Consider the following 15,587-nt stretch of genomic DNA (forward strand, 5'->3'; position numbering starts at 1 on the left):
TTACGCCCTGACTGTATCTGGGATATAGTATCTCGCATACGGTATCCCCGTGTAAAAGACCTTTAAGTGCAAAAGGCTCCAACCCATCTCAAACCCTTCATATAAGTAGTGCGGGGGTTATAGGTTTCAACCTTGCATTTTGTGATAACTTTATGAAACTTTTAGAGGATGTTCTAGACACCCTAAGGTTCAATTTCAGCTATGCCGCCACCCCCGCAACCCCGAACGGCACTTGCTATAGCGGGTTTCTTAAGTGCAAGGTAGCATTTCAATACCCGCCCATAAAATGAGTCAAAAATGTATATCCAGGGTTTGTTTTGTACTTTCTTACATCTAGGAAGGTTGAAGGGAATTGTCAAATACCCAGGGAGAATTTATGTCGGGTATTTTACGTGGTTTACCTATTTTTAAGGCGCTTTTAACAGTGCGGGCAGTAAAATCGTGACGGAGACCTCTTTTGGCTGCTCTATTGAATATTATATAGTTAACTATGCTCTAAATTCTAAAGTATTTCTTGAGACTTTACAATGCTGAAAGGAAAGTTAACGATAACTACGGCACTAAAATTATTGAACCCTATCTTGAGAACACTCGCCTCCGCAGTCGCACAATTCGGTGCAGGGCATGTCGGACTTGGCACAGCTGCATCTTTGTGTGCAACCTTTCTTAAGAGAGGCGGTAAGTAGGCGAATAGATGAATTTACAATTGAATCCATATTCAACAAACAAACTTAATCTACATACATTCGCAGGACATGTATGGGGACATTGCCTCCTGGCGCAACAGCAACTTCCGGATCCATGTGATTGGGGTTGGAGAAACTCGAGTAAAGATCAAGAATGGGATCCCGTCTGGACTTTAAAACCTCCAGTTCCAGAAGCTTTTGTAATCTTAGTAAAATGTGGATGTAAGAAAGGTTGCACACAAAGATGCAACTTTGTCAAGTCCGATGTGACCTGCACCGAATTGTGCGACTGAGGAGGCGAGTGTTCTCAAGATAGGGCTCAATAATTTTAGTGCCGTAGATATTGTTAACTTTCCTTTCAGCATTGCAATGTCACAATAAATACATAGTATAATATTCAATAGAGCAGCCAAAAGAGGTCTCCGTCACGATTTTACTTGTCCGCACTAGAGAATGCAATACCGGGATTGCGGGATCCCGAAATACCGGGATCCCGCAGCATTTTTGCGAGATTAATCCCGCACATAAATGGAGCGGGATCCCGCGGGATTTGCGGAACTGAGGAATTTGTCGACCAAGGGGACGACTCTGTTTACTTTGTTACTGAAACTGATAATGGCGAATTATTTTTTAAATAATTGTTAAACTTTTTTCGTTAAAAATGTACTATGACTTTTGAGGCACTTTAGAAGACTTTTGTGCTTTACAGGTAAGGTTTTTTTGAGTTATAAGTTAGGCCGAAGGTACTTTTTTGTTAAATATTGTGATAATTAGCGATTTATTTTAATACAGAAGTTAACCGCACAGAATTGCTTATTTGCCAATTTATTTAAAGTTTTGCGAGATCCCGCAAATACCGGGATCCCGCGGGATTAACATCTAACAATCCCGCAAATACCGGGATTGAGATTTTGCTGCGGGATTGCATTCCCTAGTCCGCACTGTTAAAATCGCCTTAAAAATAGCAAACCACGTAAAATACCCTAAATAAATTCTCCCTGGGTATTTGACAATTCCCTTCAACCTTCCTAGATGTAAGAAAATACAAAACAAACCCTGGACATACATTTTTGACCCATTTTATGGGCGGGTATTGAAATGCTACCTTGCGCTTAAGAAACCCGCTATAGCAAGTGCCGTCAGGGGTTGCGGGGGTGGCGGCATAGCTGAAATTGAACCTTAGGGTGTCTAGAACATCCTCTGAAAGTTTCATAAAGTTATCACCTGCACTAAAGTACGCTGTGCCCCAAATTTTGTTCCCTACCGCTTTCACGACAATATTACAATTCTTAGTGGTGGATTCTCCTCAAAAAATGCGCTCCAAGGGAATTTTTTACACACTTGCAGGTGATTTGGTTCAGGAAGAAGGCAACTCACATTTTGGAAGAACAGGATTCTCAGAGTGACACACAATTCGCCCCCAATCAAACTTTCTCCCAAGTAACATCACCTAGAAACCCTGCACAACTCAGTTCTCTAGATCGGTGCACAAGGGAAGGATATTAGTATTAAATTTGCTAAGTACAATACATTCTAACAAAATGTCTACGACTACAGTTGCAAATTCCTCCAAAAATTAGCACGGTCGCTGTATAGGTTTTTAGACATTTTACCCCCTTGTGGGCCCTTAATAGCGTAGTACTCCAAATCATTGGTTTTAACTGTCTTCCACGCTCCATCGAAAGGTGTCGGGTTACTAAAAATAAGAGAAACGTTGTGAACGAATAATGATTGGTCTAAAGGTTTTACCCATAAATTGCGAAATTTGTCCACATATTAACCATTCGGTCGACTACGGCTCGATCCTTGGAGCTGTAATATTTTAACGAATTAGGGTCACCTGAAAGAAAATTCATATCATCTGAGTGGCATATACCTGAAAAACACGGTTATTGTTTTATGCAATGATAACGGAGATATGTTACCGTAGTCGCGAAGAGCATCACCAATAATAGCGCTGGTGCTGGGTAAAGTACTACTTTTGTACTCGAAATCATAGTTGTATAGAGATGTGTGGTTGTATTTTAAATACAATTCCAATACCTCGTTGGTTGGAGCGAGGAAAAGTGCGTCAGTGTACATCTAAATAGCACGTTTTAAGGCATTTTTTCTATACGTCAAACATACATTTGATATATTTTCTCGTCCTTTATCATTGCACGTAATTAATTGGTTTTTGAAGTAGAATCGTTTAATCTCCTGTGCAGTGTAGTTTTTGTCCATGCGGTGGTCTATTCCCATTTCGTTTGCGATTATTTCCTCGAAATGACGATTAAATTCCGCAATCGCCGTACGATCCTCACAGTGGTCTAGCAATAGCAACATCAATGATTTTCGCAGATATGTTGACACATACCCACAGTACAGACACACCCATCGTTAGCCGTGATTCCCACCAGAAATGGCACTTTGGCAAAGTCTCCACCTCTTATAATTTCCAAAGGAGGTTGCGTCAGGAATGCTCCCTTGACGTCTGTTTCAATTACTGGTTTAAATATTGGCATATGCTTGCTAGTGTTGGGTAACTTAATACAAATAATAGTAGGTGGTATGGGCTTTAACTTATAAACTTACTGGAAGTTTAACTTGTATAAGTACAATATCTCGAGAAGAAACTTTTCTTAGACAGTCCACCATACCGTGACTGTAGTCTGTTGAGCAGTTAAGAAGTTTAGCCAGCTTTTTAGAGAGGCATTGCCCTTCATCCCGTGTTTCAAAGGTCCACCTAGCATTGGCCAATCCGCTCTGGCTTATAACGCCGTTAATTAAATCTGAAATGTTCTACGTTCCATAATTTCGTTTCTGTGCATAGTCTTACCTTTACTCAAAGGTGAGAGCATATGATAATGCGCACTAGCACCACCAGCCGATTCACCAAATATTGTTATTTTGTTCGGATTACCTCCAAAATGGCGGATGTGCCTCTTTACCCATTGGATGGATAGATTTTGATCTTTCAAGCCATAATTACCTGGTGATGCTTCATCTCCCGTTGAGAGAAAACCCAACGCACCTTCAATCAGAACATTATCACTGTGGCAATGAATATTTTTATAAGGAATGTAGCAAAAAACACAGATGAAAGGTCCCTATCAAAATCAAGAAATCTCAAGGTGTATAGTATATCAATCGTTAGTCTTGGTGGCGGCCTGGCACCACAATACACAACAAAAGTCAGGGATAGTATTCATCCAAGATAGCGATAGTGTCCATACGCTCAAATAAAACAATAAGCGGCCACGTTTCAACAATAGAACAGAAGCACCATTACCGTCCACCAAACCGGCAACGATTTACTTCCGTCTGTTCTATTTAAAACAAATTCCCTTTCCGATCCACTGCGTCCTCGAATAAATTAAACACCTGTGTTTTCTTATCGGCGAAAAAAAAACATGCTTATTTTGAAACTACTTGGCCTATGCAGCGATAACGCTTTTATCGAAATGACTTGGTGTACATCAGTTTGATCAGTCTACCAGGTTTATGGCAAAGGAAAAAGTATTTCAATAACACTCCATACTGCATCTGGAGGTGTGAACGCAGTATGGTGAGGGTTTCGTTGTGAACTTTGACGCGAAAGGTTCGGTTGCCAACCTGTTGATCAATTTGTTTGTGTTGAAACTGTACAATGAAGGCATACCAAGCCCACCGAGTGCGTTCATATGTGGCACCGAAAGCTCGGACACAGAGGCAGCGATGCTGTAAAAAAGCTTCCGGTATCTTATGATCTTATGATCGAGTTGTTGAAGAGCACCACTTCCGTCTAAAGCGTCTGGACAATTAAGTACCGTATCTGGTATAGAAGCAGAAAGACTATTGAGAAACAAGCGAAATTCTAGTGGAAATATTTATATATGGTCAAATAAGTTACAAACCTAGCCTGTAATTGACGGTGACCAATACAATATCTGCCTCCAAAAGTGCGTGTGGTTTAAGCAGGGTTCCGGAACCAAAACTAAAGCTCCCACCGTGAAAGAATATCATTACTGGTATATAATTGGTGTCGTTCCTTTCTACCTGTAAAATATTCTACAATTATCATTACTATTGGAAAGTAAGTGGCGTTCAATAATCTTCGTTGCATTTTTTGTGCACATGCGTGCTTTTTGCTGATTTTTCACGAGAAAGAGAAACCAAAGGTTAATACTACGATAAAAATTAATGAACGTTAGTTAACAGTATACCTACCTTTGGTGTATAGACGTTCAAGTATAAGCAATCTTCTTCACCGATAGGGGGAGAATTTTTGTATGGTAACATTTGCGGGCAGATAGGCGGCTCGAGCTTCGCGTTCAGGATCCCTTTCCATGGAAGTACCGGTCGAGGTACCTTTTTACGAAATTCTTAAATCAATGTTACAGGCTACTTGGGTACTTACTGCGAATCTCAACTGATTTAAGGGTGGTTCGGCGTATGGAATTTTTGTGAACGAGGCGAATTTACGCGTTAGCCCATTTACGTATTGTCCCTCTAGCACTCCTGTGTCAATTTTAACTTTGGGATGCATTGCAACTACTACAGCAGTTGTGTACACCCAAAAGTACAACCCGTAATTTATCATATTGTCGTGCCGAAGACTAATGAAATTTATGTTAGGCGTAAGTGTTCTTATCACGAAAACACCGCTAATTCTAAAAGACGCGGATTTATTAGTGTCATCAGGATTAAGGTGACCACGAATTTTTAACTAATTAACACAATAATTAGAGCCCGGACGTTTTCACAGTAGGAAGTTGATTAGAAATGGCTTTTTATAATTCAAACCACTTAATTGATCGAAAAACGACAGCAATCAGCAGTTGTGGTAACGGTTTTTATTTTACACATTTCCACACCAAATTTTAAAGTTTACAATTTGGTGTCTGTCAAAGTACCGCTCTACTACTCTGAAACTCGATTTGTGTAACGTTAAACTCCTTTTTCTAAGAAAATCAAGTGGGATGATTGTGATTAGGTTTTTAAGGCACGAGTTTTAAACTTGGGATGTGCGACAACGATTTTTTATAAAAACGTCCAAGATGAAATCTTTTTCATAAAATTATATATTCTACTTTAAAACGAACAGAACAACTCCATTAAGTTAAATTTCGAGTGGTTCCTAACAATTCCTGCAGTTGATTTCCGGTTTCCGGTTTCACGAGAATATTAAAACATTTCGCTCTCACAATGTTTCCTCTCCCGAACATACACTCTAGAATTAGTATACCCGCTATTAAAAAATTAGTACCAAAACGATTCACCCGCAGAGAATTTCGCCACAGGAAAATTCTTCTGCGTTTTTCCGCTCTAAAGAAAACTTATTTCTTTATTTTCCCCATTATAGTATACCCACCCGTAACTTTTTCCCAAGGAAAATCTGTACTTAAACAGGCAATGAGATTAAGAAAACTATTGTTTGGAATAGGTGCCATGTATTCAATTCAAAAGTTTTAAATTTTTGTGATACCTACACATGGGAAAATGTACGCCAAGGAACTCGCCCCATGCGTCCACAAAAATTTTCGCTGCCCACCGAGCAAAATTTTCGTCAAAGAAAGCTTACACCCCAGCCCCACTCTAAATATTAGTATTATTAAATTGGCTAAGTACAATTCATTCTAACATAAATGTTTACAAATATACTTGCAAATGCCTCCAAAAATCAGCACGCTTGCTGTGTAGCCTTTTAGACATTTTGCCTCCTTGTGGACCCTCAATGGCGTAGTACTCCAAATCATTGGTTTTTACTGTCTTCCACGCTCCATCGAACGGGGTCGGATTCCTGAAGATACGAGTTTTGAACGAGTAAGGCAGGAATAACGATTTTACCCATAAATTGCGAAATTTGTCCACATATTTACCATTCGAACGACCATGGCTCGATCATTGGAGCTGTAATGTTTTAACGAATTGGGATCGCATGAAAAATAATTCATATCATCAGAGTGGCATACACCTGAAAAACATGGTCATTCTTTGATGCAATAATAATGGACAAATCTTACCATAGTCGTGAACAGCGTCACCAATAACAGCGCTAGTACTGGTTAAGAGAGTACTTTTGTACTCGAAGTCATAGTTGTATAGAGATGTGTGGTTGTATTTTAAATACAATTCCAATACCTCGTTGGTTGGAGCGAGGAAAAGTGCGTCAGTGTACATCTAAATAGCACGTTTTAAAGGATTTTTTCTGTACGTCAAACATACATTTGATATATTGACTCGTCCTTTATCATTGCACGTAATCACTTGGTCTTTGAAGTAGAATCGTTTAAGCTCCTTTGTAATGTACTTTTTGTCCATGCGGTGGTCTATTCCGATTTCGTTTGAGATTATTTCGTCGAAATTATAATTAAATTCCGTAATAGCGGTACTATCCTTACAATGGTCTAGCAATAGCAACATAATATTTCAATGATTCTGCCAGATATAGGTCATAGACATACCGACAGTACATATACAGCCGTCGTTAGCTGTGATTCCAGCCATAAATGGCACTTTGGCAAAGTTTCCACTTCTTATAATATCCAGAGGATGTTGCGTCAGGAATGCTCCCCTGACGTCTGGTTCAATGACCGGCTTAAATATTGGTAAGCTCTTTGTAATATTGGGTTTCTTAATATAAATAATAGTAGGTGGTATAAACTTTAATTTAAAAACTTACTGAGAGCTTAGATTGTGTAAGTAAAATATCCCCAGAAGAAACTTGTCTTAGGCACTCAACCATAACGTGACTGTAGTCTGTTGAGCAATTAAGAAGTTTTCCCAAATTCTTAGAGAGGTATTTCCCTTTGTCCCTTGTGTCAAACATCCATTTAGCGTTGCCTAATCCGCTCTGGCATATAACGCCGTTAATTAAATCTAAAATGTTCTAGATAATATACAATCTTTGTGGATAGTTCTACCTTTACTCAGAGATGAGAGCATATGATAATGCGTACTAGCACCACCGACTGATTGACCAAATATTGTTATTTTACTCGGATTTCCTCCAAAATGGTGAATGTGCCTCTTTACCCATTGGATGGATAGATTTTGATCTTTCAAGCCATAATTACCCGGTGATGCTTCATCTCCTGTTGAGAGAAAACCCAACGCACCTTCAAACAGAACGTATGATCACTGTGATGATGATTATTCTGAGCTGCAATGTAGCAAGAGACGCAGATGGAACAGAATATAGCCTGTAAATTACCACCGCGAAAAGATCCCAAGGCCATCATAGTATAGAGAACGTTAGTATTAGTGGGGGCGCACAAATGTACAACAAAAGCCAGGGGTGGTATACATATAAGATGACGACAGTATGTTCTTCGATGAAAATTGTGTGAAATTGTGATGTGACAATGTGACATTGCGAAGACGTTCCCTGGGAAGCCAGTGAATAGTTTTTATTTGAATGAGTCGAGTATACTCCCTAGTTAGAGTGTAACTTACGAGGTAGATGTGTTAATATTGGCTCGCCATTGCGAGAAAATAGGACAGTAATCCTTAAGACAAAGATTTCGTAGCAGGCATGGACAGACGGGCGGACAAAGTGACCACAATAGCGATTTTCTTATATTTTTTTTAGGAATAGAATTGCTACGGGGGTTCCTTCTGGACTTGAAAATTACCATCGGTTCCGCCCGGCAAGGCAAACCGTCTTCTTCTCAAGCCGCTCAATCGATAAAAATAAATGCTCCGGCTAACTCAAATCGGTGGGCTTTTAACTCTTTTGAAACTGCGTAACAAACCTTAACCTGCCGCCTACCAGTCTCCTGCCTCAACTCCTACTCCTCTCTTTCCTTCCCCTCGTTCTTCGTTAAAGACATAGGCGCATTGAAACCAAATAGATAATATATTTAAAAGAGATACAAACAAATTACAGGGATCTAGCAGTTCTTCTCTCCTCCTTGTAAAAACAATAGCTTAACAATGACAACTAAACTAAATAAAAAATCCTACCAGGTGAGACTAATTTACTCAAGGGGTGGCCATCCTCTACAGTTTGAAAATTTCAACAACAGGTAATCGTTTTTTACTGGGACTTATTTAAATAAACACAACAATTTATCCTACTCTTTGGTAATCGTTCATTGGACTTTCATAAACAATCAAATCAAAATTTTTTACTATAGCTTCATTACCAAAAAGTGGAATTTTACAGAACGTTACAAATTTAATTAGACTAACCTTTACAACATTTGTACAGCCGATCTTGTGAACTGCTCTTTCCTCTGGTACAGGGTGGATGTGATGAAACCTGACACTTAGGTCTCTGTGACTTCCTAGGGGGTGGCTTGAAGTTAACACACGGAAACAAAATCCACGGTGCCTATCCTTCCTCGGAACGAAAGCAAAGTTTAGTGTTTGAACTGAAGCTTAGTCCAGGAAATCCTTCGCATGGCGAGTGGGAGACGGTTAGTTGCCAAAGTTTCTACACAGCAGGTGTATTTAATTTAAACAGTGACCCCTACTATTTTCCTTCCACCGGCTCTTAGAGTTTATTGACTTTGATTCGCCTGTGGGAGACGGATTTTTGAGTTAGCGGCACGGCAGAACACAAATTTTTATGATCACTATCCGACGGTAAACCGCGATTTGTTCTTGGGTGGTTCGACGTATTATTTCACCAGCTCTTCTTGGGGCAAATATCTCTCCAAAACGCAGCGCTCCTTCGACAAATGACCGTACGGCACTAGTAGAAAATTCCACCTGGGGCGGATCCCGAATATCGGCGCCTTGATGACTAGGGCAGCACTTTGAATTATATATCCTCGAGAAATCACAACGTATCATAACGCGATTCACTGCATCCAAAGTAAACTGGGGTGAAGCTCAAAAGGTTCGCCTAAATATCACCTGATCGGAACCTGGGTCTTCGTCTCCAAAAAATCAACGCGAAAAGAAAATAACACTTCGAAGCGGGTGCAAAAAGCACGCAACTGCGAGCAACCGAAATAAACCGGTGGCTCAAACAGCTAGGTACCCCCAAAAAACGATCACTCAAGGTACGTGTTGACCCCTTGACGTACTAACCGCGAGTCTCTCCAAAACGATCACTCAAGGTACGTGTTGACCCCTTGACGGACTAACCGCGAGTCTCTCCAAAAACGATCCCCTTCTTCAGAATTGAAATGAGAAAACCACACCCAAATTACCATAAAACATAAATGGCTCCCGCTAGAAATTCTCCCATTGGTTTAGATAAAGAAGACTTAACTCACTCTAACTTCGTCGTCAACCTCCAGGAACTGCTGAATAAGCTGATCTCACGGTTTTCTGCTGACGAAACGAAAACCCCTTATCTCTTGATGGCTCGGTGCTATATCCGCTCCTATTCTTGGTCTAGACGGCGCCTTGGGTGATAAACGAACGACAAAAACTCGCATTACTCATGATGACGTCAATCAACTTTGCACTCTTCCCACGACGAAATTAAATCTGAGCGAAATTAAATCTATCGGACCATAGTCTTGAGCGAACCGAAATGCCCAAACACAAAATTTCTAACCGGAACAAATAATGAAATATACAGGGCGACCTGCACTATCATGACAAGAAATTTCGAATTTTTTAATGAAATTTGGCGCGAAATAAAACCACTCGTTACAGAATTTTTAAAATTGCTATCAGAACTGTGTAGCAGGAAATGTTGTCCTAAATATTAGGTACAACAATGCAGTAGAAAATGCCAAATTAAATTACAACAAATACGTAATAACGCGATCTAGAAATATCGCCAAAACATCGTGGGAGCTAGACAATAAAAACTCCTAACCAAACCTAAACAAAAGGAAACGTTAATTGAAGGGATTGCATGAATAAGATGAAATCCAGTAGCTCCAGATATAGTGCAGGGGTTAAGAGCCAAAATAGGCCTGTAGAATCCATAATTTCAAACAGTTCCAAGATTGGGCTACTAGTTCAAAAGTTACAGCCCTTTGAATTTTCTTTCGAAATTGATTTCTAGTAGGGAATGCAATCCCGCAGCAAAATCTCAATCCCGGTATTTGCGGGATTGTTAGCCGTTAATCCCGCGGGATCCCGGAATTTGCGGGATCTCGCAAAACTTTAAATAAATTGGCAAATAAGCAATTCTGTGCGGTTAACTTCTGTATTAAAATAAATCGCTAATTATCACAATATTTAACAAAAAAGTACATTCGGTCTAACTTAGAACTCAAAAAAACCTTACCTGTAAAGCACAAAAGTCTTCTAAAGTACCTCAAAGTACATTTTTAACGAAAAAAGTTTAACAATTATTTAAAAAATAATTCGCCGTTATCAGTTTCAGTAACAAAGTAAACATAGTCGCCCCTTGGTCGACAAATTCCTCAGTCCCGCAAATCCCGCGGGATCCCACTCCATTTATAAGCGGGATTAATCTCGCAAAAATGCTGCGGGATCCCGGTATTTCGGGATCCCGCAATCCCGGTATTGCATTCTCTAGTGCGGACAGTAAAATCGTGACGGAGACCTCTTTTGGCTGCTCTATTGAATATTATATAGTTAACTATGCTCTAAAGTATTTATTGAGACTTTACAATGCTGAAAGGAAAGTAAACGATAACTACGGCACTAAAATTATTGAGCCCTATCTAGAGAACACTCGCCTCCGCGGTCGCGCAATTCGGTGCAGGTCACATCGGACTTGACAAAACGCATCTTTGTGTGCAACCTTTCTTACATCCGCATTTTACTAAGATTACAAAAGCTTCTAGAACTGGAGGTTTTAAAGTCCAGACAGGCACCCATTCTTGATCTTCACTCGAGTTTCTCCAACCCCAATTACATAGATCCGGAAGTTGCTGTTGCGCCAGGAGGCAATGTCCCCATACATGTCCTGCGAATGTATGTAGATTAAGTTTGTTTGTTGAATATGGATTCAATTGTAAATTCATCTATTCGCCTACTTACCGCCTCTCTTAAGAAAGGTTGCACACAAAGATGCAGCTGTACCAAGTCCCACATGCCCTGCACAGAATTGTGCGACTGCGGAGGCGAGTGTTCTCAAAATAGGGTTCAATAATTTTAGTGCCGTAGTTATCGTTAACTTTCCTTTCAGCATTGTAAAGTTATACTTTAGAGTTTAGAGCATAGTTAACTATATAATACCTATTCAATAGAGCAGCCAAAAGAGGTCTCCGTCACGATTTTACTGCCCGCACTGTTAAAAGCGCCTTAAAAATAGGTAAACCGCGTAAAATACCCTACATAAATTCTCCCTGGGTATTTGACAATTCCCTTCAACCTTCCTAGATGTAAGAAAGCACAAAACAAACCCCGGATATATATTTTTGACTCATGTTATGGGCAGGTATTGAAATACTACCTTGCACTTAAGAAATCCGCTCTAGCAAGTGCCGTCCGGGGTTGCGGGGGTGGCGGCATAGCTGAAATTGAACCTTAGGGTGTCTAGAACATCCTCTGAAAGTTTCATAAAGTTATCACAAAATGCATGGTTGAAACCTATAACCCCCGCACTAATATTATCATTGCATGAATACGAATGTTACAAAACAAGGTGAAAGACATTATTAATTCAACATCATGGTGTTGAAGTCTACACATTCGATTCCAAGAAGATGTAGATTGTGCGTGGCTGCGGTGCGGATTGTGAGAAGATGGTATTTAACTGGAGTTCCATTAAATTAATTTAGCTAACACGCGAAATTAGATTACTCACTATAGTCGCATATCGTAATAGAACACCTCTTGTTTGAAAAAAATTAGGGTTGGGCTATTACTCGTAAATTTTTTTTAAAGTAAAAGGAACTCCTAGTGGCAAACATTTAGACATGGTAAAATAAGTTACAAACCTAGCCTGTAATTAACGGTGACCAATACAATATCCGCCTCCAAAAATGCGTGTGGTTTAAGCAGGGTTCCGAAACCAAAATTAAAGCTCCCACCGTGAAAGAATATCATTACTGGTATATTATTGGTGTCGTTCCTTTCTACCTGTAAAATATTTTTCAAATATTGTTACTTGGAAAGTAAGTGGCGTTCAATAATCTTTCTGATGGTCAGATCGCCTGTGCTAATGATTCGCTTTTTAACATACTGAGCATTTTTGTGTGCAAGTACGTGCTTTTGAGTTGCTTTCCGTGAGAAAGAGAAACCACAGCTAAATAAAATTATTGAACGTCAGTTAACAGTATATACTTTGGGTGTATAGACGTTTAAGTATAGGCAATCTTCACCCATAGGGAGAGAATGCTTGTATGGTAACATTTGCGGGCACATAGGCGGTTCGAGTTTCGCATTCAGGATCCCTTTCCATGGAAGTGCGGGTCGAGGCGACTTTTTACGAAATTCTACAATCAATATTACAAACTACCTGGGTAGGTACTTACTGCAAATCTCAATTGATTTAAGGGTGGCTCGGCGTATGGAATTTTTGTGAATGAGGAAAATGTACGTGTTATCCCATTTATGTATTTTCCCTCTAATACCCCTGTGTCAATTTTAACTTTGGGATTCATTGCAACTACTACAGCAGTTAGGTACACCCAAAAATATAACTCGTAATTTATCATATTGTAGCTTCGAGACAAATTGCACAAACACTAATGAAAATTATGTTAGGAGTAAGTGTCACGAAAACAGGATTAACGTGGCTCCGAATTTCTAACGAATTAACACAATTATTATAGTCCGGAAGTATTCACGTTATAGGATGTTGATTAAAAATTGATTTTATAATTTAAATCTATTAATCGATCTGAAAGTGGCCGTTGTGGTTACGGTAACGAGCTTTGTACGAAAAAATTTGTTTTGCCCGAACATTTTTTTAACTTGGGGCCTTCGATTTTTTACAAAAACGTCTAATACGAAATGAAATCTTATTCATTACATAATAATTTCCAGGGAAAAATATGGTAATTATTGCTTGAAGACAATTGTAGGCAGATTTTGCCTTACATTCTATTCTAATACGAACAGGACAATACCACTAGGTAAGATTTCGAGTGGTTCGTAACAATTTCTGCAGCTGATTTCAGATGAATGCAAAATAGTTACTCTTACTGTTGTAAATAAAATATAGTAGTCGGTTTAGCGGGTGGGTTCGAATCCCATCACTTGCCAGTTATTAGTGCTACAGAACATGCTACTGACTACTATACTTAGGAGAGCATATAAATCTGGCGGTCTTGGCATAGTCTTAAAACGACTATCGTTAGGTCACAAAGACGGCTGGTGATGCGATCTTAAAATGTCTGTAACCCGCGAGTGCCTCCCATACGAAAAATAAATAGATACTAAAGCTATAGTAACAAGTTACAAGGTAATACTGTATTGAATCAAATCTATAGCGCTATATGATGTAGATAGTTGACTCATATAAAAAAAAACCTACTTTTTTCTAAAAACTGAAATATTCGTTTCTGGGTATTCATTCCTGGTATACTCAATTCTAGATCACTCTTCTGCTTTCACAAAAAGATTGTAATTTGTAATGGTGGGTTTACTTTCAAAAGTTTGGCTGAAAGAAAACTGGCCTTTCTCTAAAGGGTTTGCCCTACACTTTTCGCTCCTTGGCGCATTTGCTCCTACACAATTCGTCACTGATATAGCTGTCCCTGGAGAATTTGCAGCCTAAAGGTACGTACCCGCCAGGAAGAATTATCTCAAATTTTTTCTCCAAAGAAAAATGCACATAGAAAAAAATCTTTTGATCGCAAAGGAGGAAATTCGCGTTTGAAATTCTCTTGCATTTATAAGATTTATTCGGAAATGTGCGCCTAGAAACTTTTCCCCCGGGATTTTCTTCTCCGCCGGCCTACTTGCTTATCGAAACGTTTCTTCGGGCAATATTTGCGTACAAAATTGCTTCATTACACCGAGAACCCTTGGAATAAGTGCTATGTACTCAGCTCGTAAGTTCTCCTTTGGTATTCGCAACAAAAGTTGAATTCGCAGTTATGGATTCGCTTTTAAAAGTTCGCCAAGAGCTTATTTATCACTCCCGCATTATTTCGCCCCCGAATGTTTTCTGTCTCACATTTTTCGCCCCTGGATAATTTATCACCGCCGTATACACGTCCCTTCAAAACTTTCTCGCGGAAAATTCGCTCCCGGAATATTTGCCTCTGGAAGATTCGCCACTGGAAGTCTCTCTTCAGTATATTCCCTTACTAGACCTTTCCTCCTCCGTTGCAATTCGGCGGGGATTTGTTACATTGGAAAATGTATGGTGCTATGCACTCCATTCCAAACTTTACTTAAAAGTTGTTTTAACGATTTTTACTGAATCGGATAGATGTAAATTTTCTCCATTGAATGTACCTCTCCAGAAGGTGCCCTTAAAAAAGTATAATTAAAGGAAACATTCTTAAGTTGTAACCTTTCCCGTCGCCTCTAAATTCCGCCTGCAACTAAGCCGGATATCTATTCGTACGGTTTACGTGAACAGCCTGTATAGTGCATATGTAACCGGCCCAAATATGTACGCAGAAATAAATCGATCTCATGCGTGCGTCGAACATTTTCCCCCAGAATACTCGCCCCCGCCGGACGACTTGTTCAGTAAGAAGTTTCTCCAAACAGAACTTAGCTCCACCCCATTTCAAGCCCTTGAAATAAGTATCATGTGTTCGCTTCCGGTTTCGCGAGAATATTAAAATTCGTAGTGGTTGATTCGTTTTAACGAATTTGGATAAATGAGACGTCCAAATAAATTACCTCTCCTAACATTTCGCTCTCATAATGTTTCCTCCCCGGAACATGCACCCTAGAATAGTATACCCGCTACTGAAAAATTAGTACCCTAACGATTCACCCGCTGAGGATTTCGCCACTGGAAAATTCTTCTCCGTATTTTCGCTCCAAGCAAAATACATCTCTTTCTTTTCCTCACTAGTATACCCACCCGTAACTTTTTTCCAAAAAATGTACGCCAAGGAACTCGCCCCATGCGTTACACAAAAATATTCG

General features: G+C 39.6%; 2 protein-coding genes across 4 annotated transcripts; both read right to left on the reverse strand.

Annotated features, from left to right (window-relative positions):
- Window positions 1–2,111: 2,111 nt before the first annotated feature.
- LOC116171709 (venom carboxylesterase-6-like) lies at window positions 2,112–5,681 on the reverse strand. Its single transcript, XM_031488685.1, has 10 exons — window positions 5,065–5,681; window positions 4,875–5,015; window positions 4,562–4,703; window positions 3,505–3,699; window positions 3,261–3,457; window positions 3,043–3,211; window positions 2,814–2,995; window positions 2,612–2,768; window positions 2,436–2,562; window positions 2,112–2,382 (listed from the first exon to the last, which is right to left on the reverse strand). Exons 1-10 carry the CDS (start codon window positions 5,245–5,247, stop codon window positions 2,238–2,240), a joined length of 1,638 nt encoding a protein of 545 aa, XP_031344545.1. The 5' UTR covers window positions 5,248–5,681; the 3' UTR covers window positions 2,112–2,237.
- Window positions 5,682–6,035: 354 nt separating this feature from the next.
- On the reverse strand, window positions 6,036–15,558 carry LOC116171708 (venom carboxylesterase-6-like). 3 transcript variants are annotated; one of them, XM_031488683.1, is made up of 10 exons: window positions 13,007–15,558; window positions 12,816–12,953; window positions 12,470–12,611; window positions 7,571–7,741; window positions 7,330–7,526; window positions 7,112–7,280; window positions 6,873–7,054; window positions 6,671–6,827; window positions 6,495–6,621; window positions 6,036–6,447 (listed from the first exon to the last, which is right to left on the reverse strand). In XM_031488683.1, the coding sequence occupies exons 1-10, from the start codon at window positions 13,187–13,189 to the stop codon at window positions 6,297–6,299; spliced, it is 1,617 nt and encodes a 538-aa protein (XP_031344543.1). In that variant the 5' UTR covers window positions 13,190–15,558; the 3' UTR covers window positions 6,036–6,296. The 3 variants fall into 3 exon arrangements, with proteins under 3 accessions (XP_031344543.1, XP_031344544.1, XP_031344542.1); XM_031488684.1 differs by having other exon boundaries at window positions 7,112–7,244; window positions 7,571–7,765; XM_031488682.1 differs by having other exon boundaries at window positions 7,571–7,765.
- Window positions 15,559–15,587: the final 29 nt, after the last annotated feature.

The sequence above is a fragment of the Photinus pyralis genome, unplaced genomic scaffold (assembly GCF_008802855.1).
Source record: "Photinus pyralis isolate 1611_PpyrPB1 unplaced genomic scaffold, Ppyr1.3 Ppyr1.4_LG5, whole genome shotgun sequence".
Taxonomy (NCBI): Eukaryota; Metazoa; Arthropoda; class Insecta; order Coleoptera; family Lampyridae; genus Photinus; species Photinus pyralis.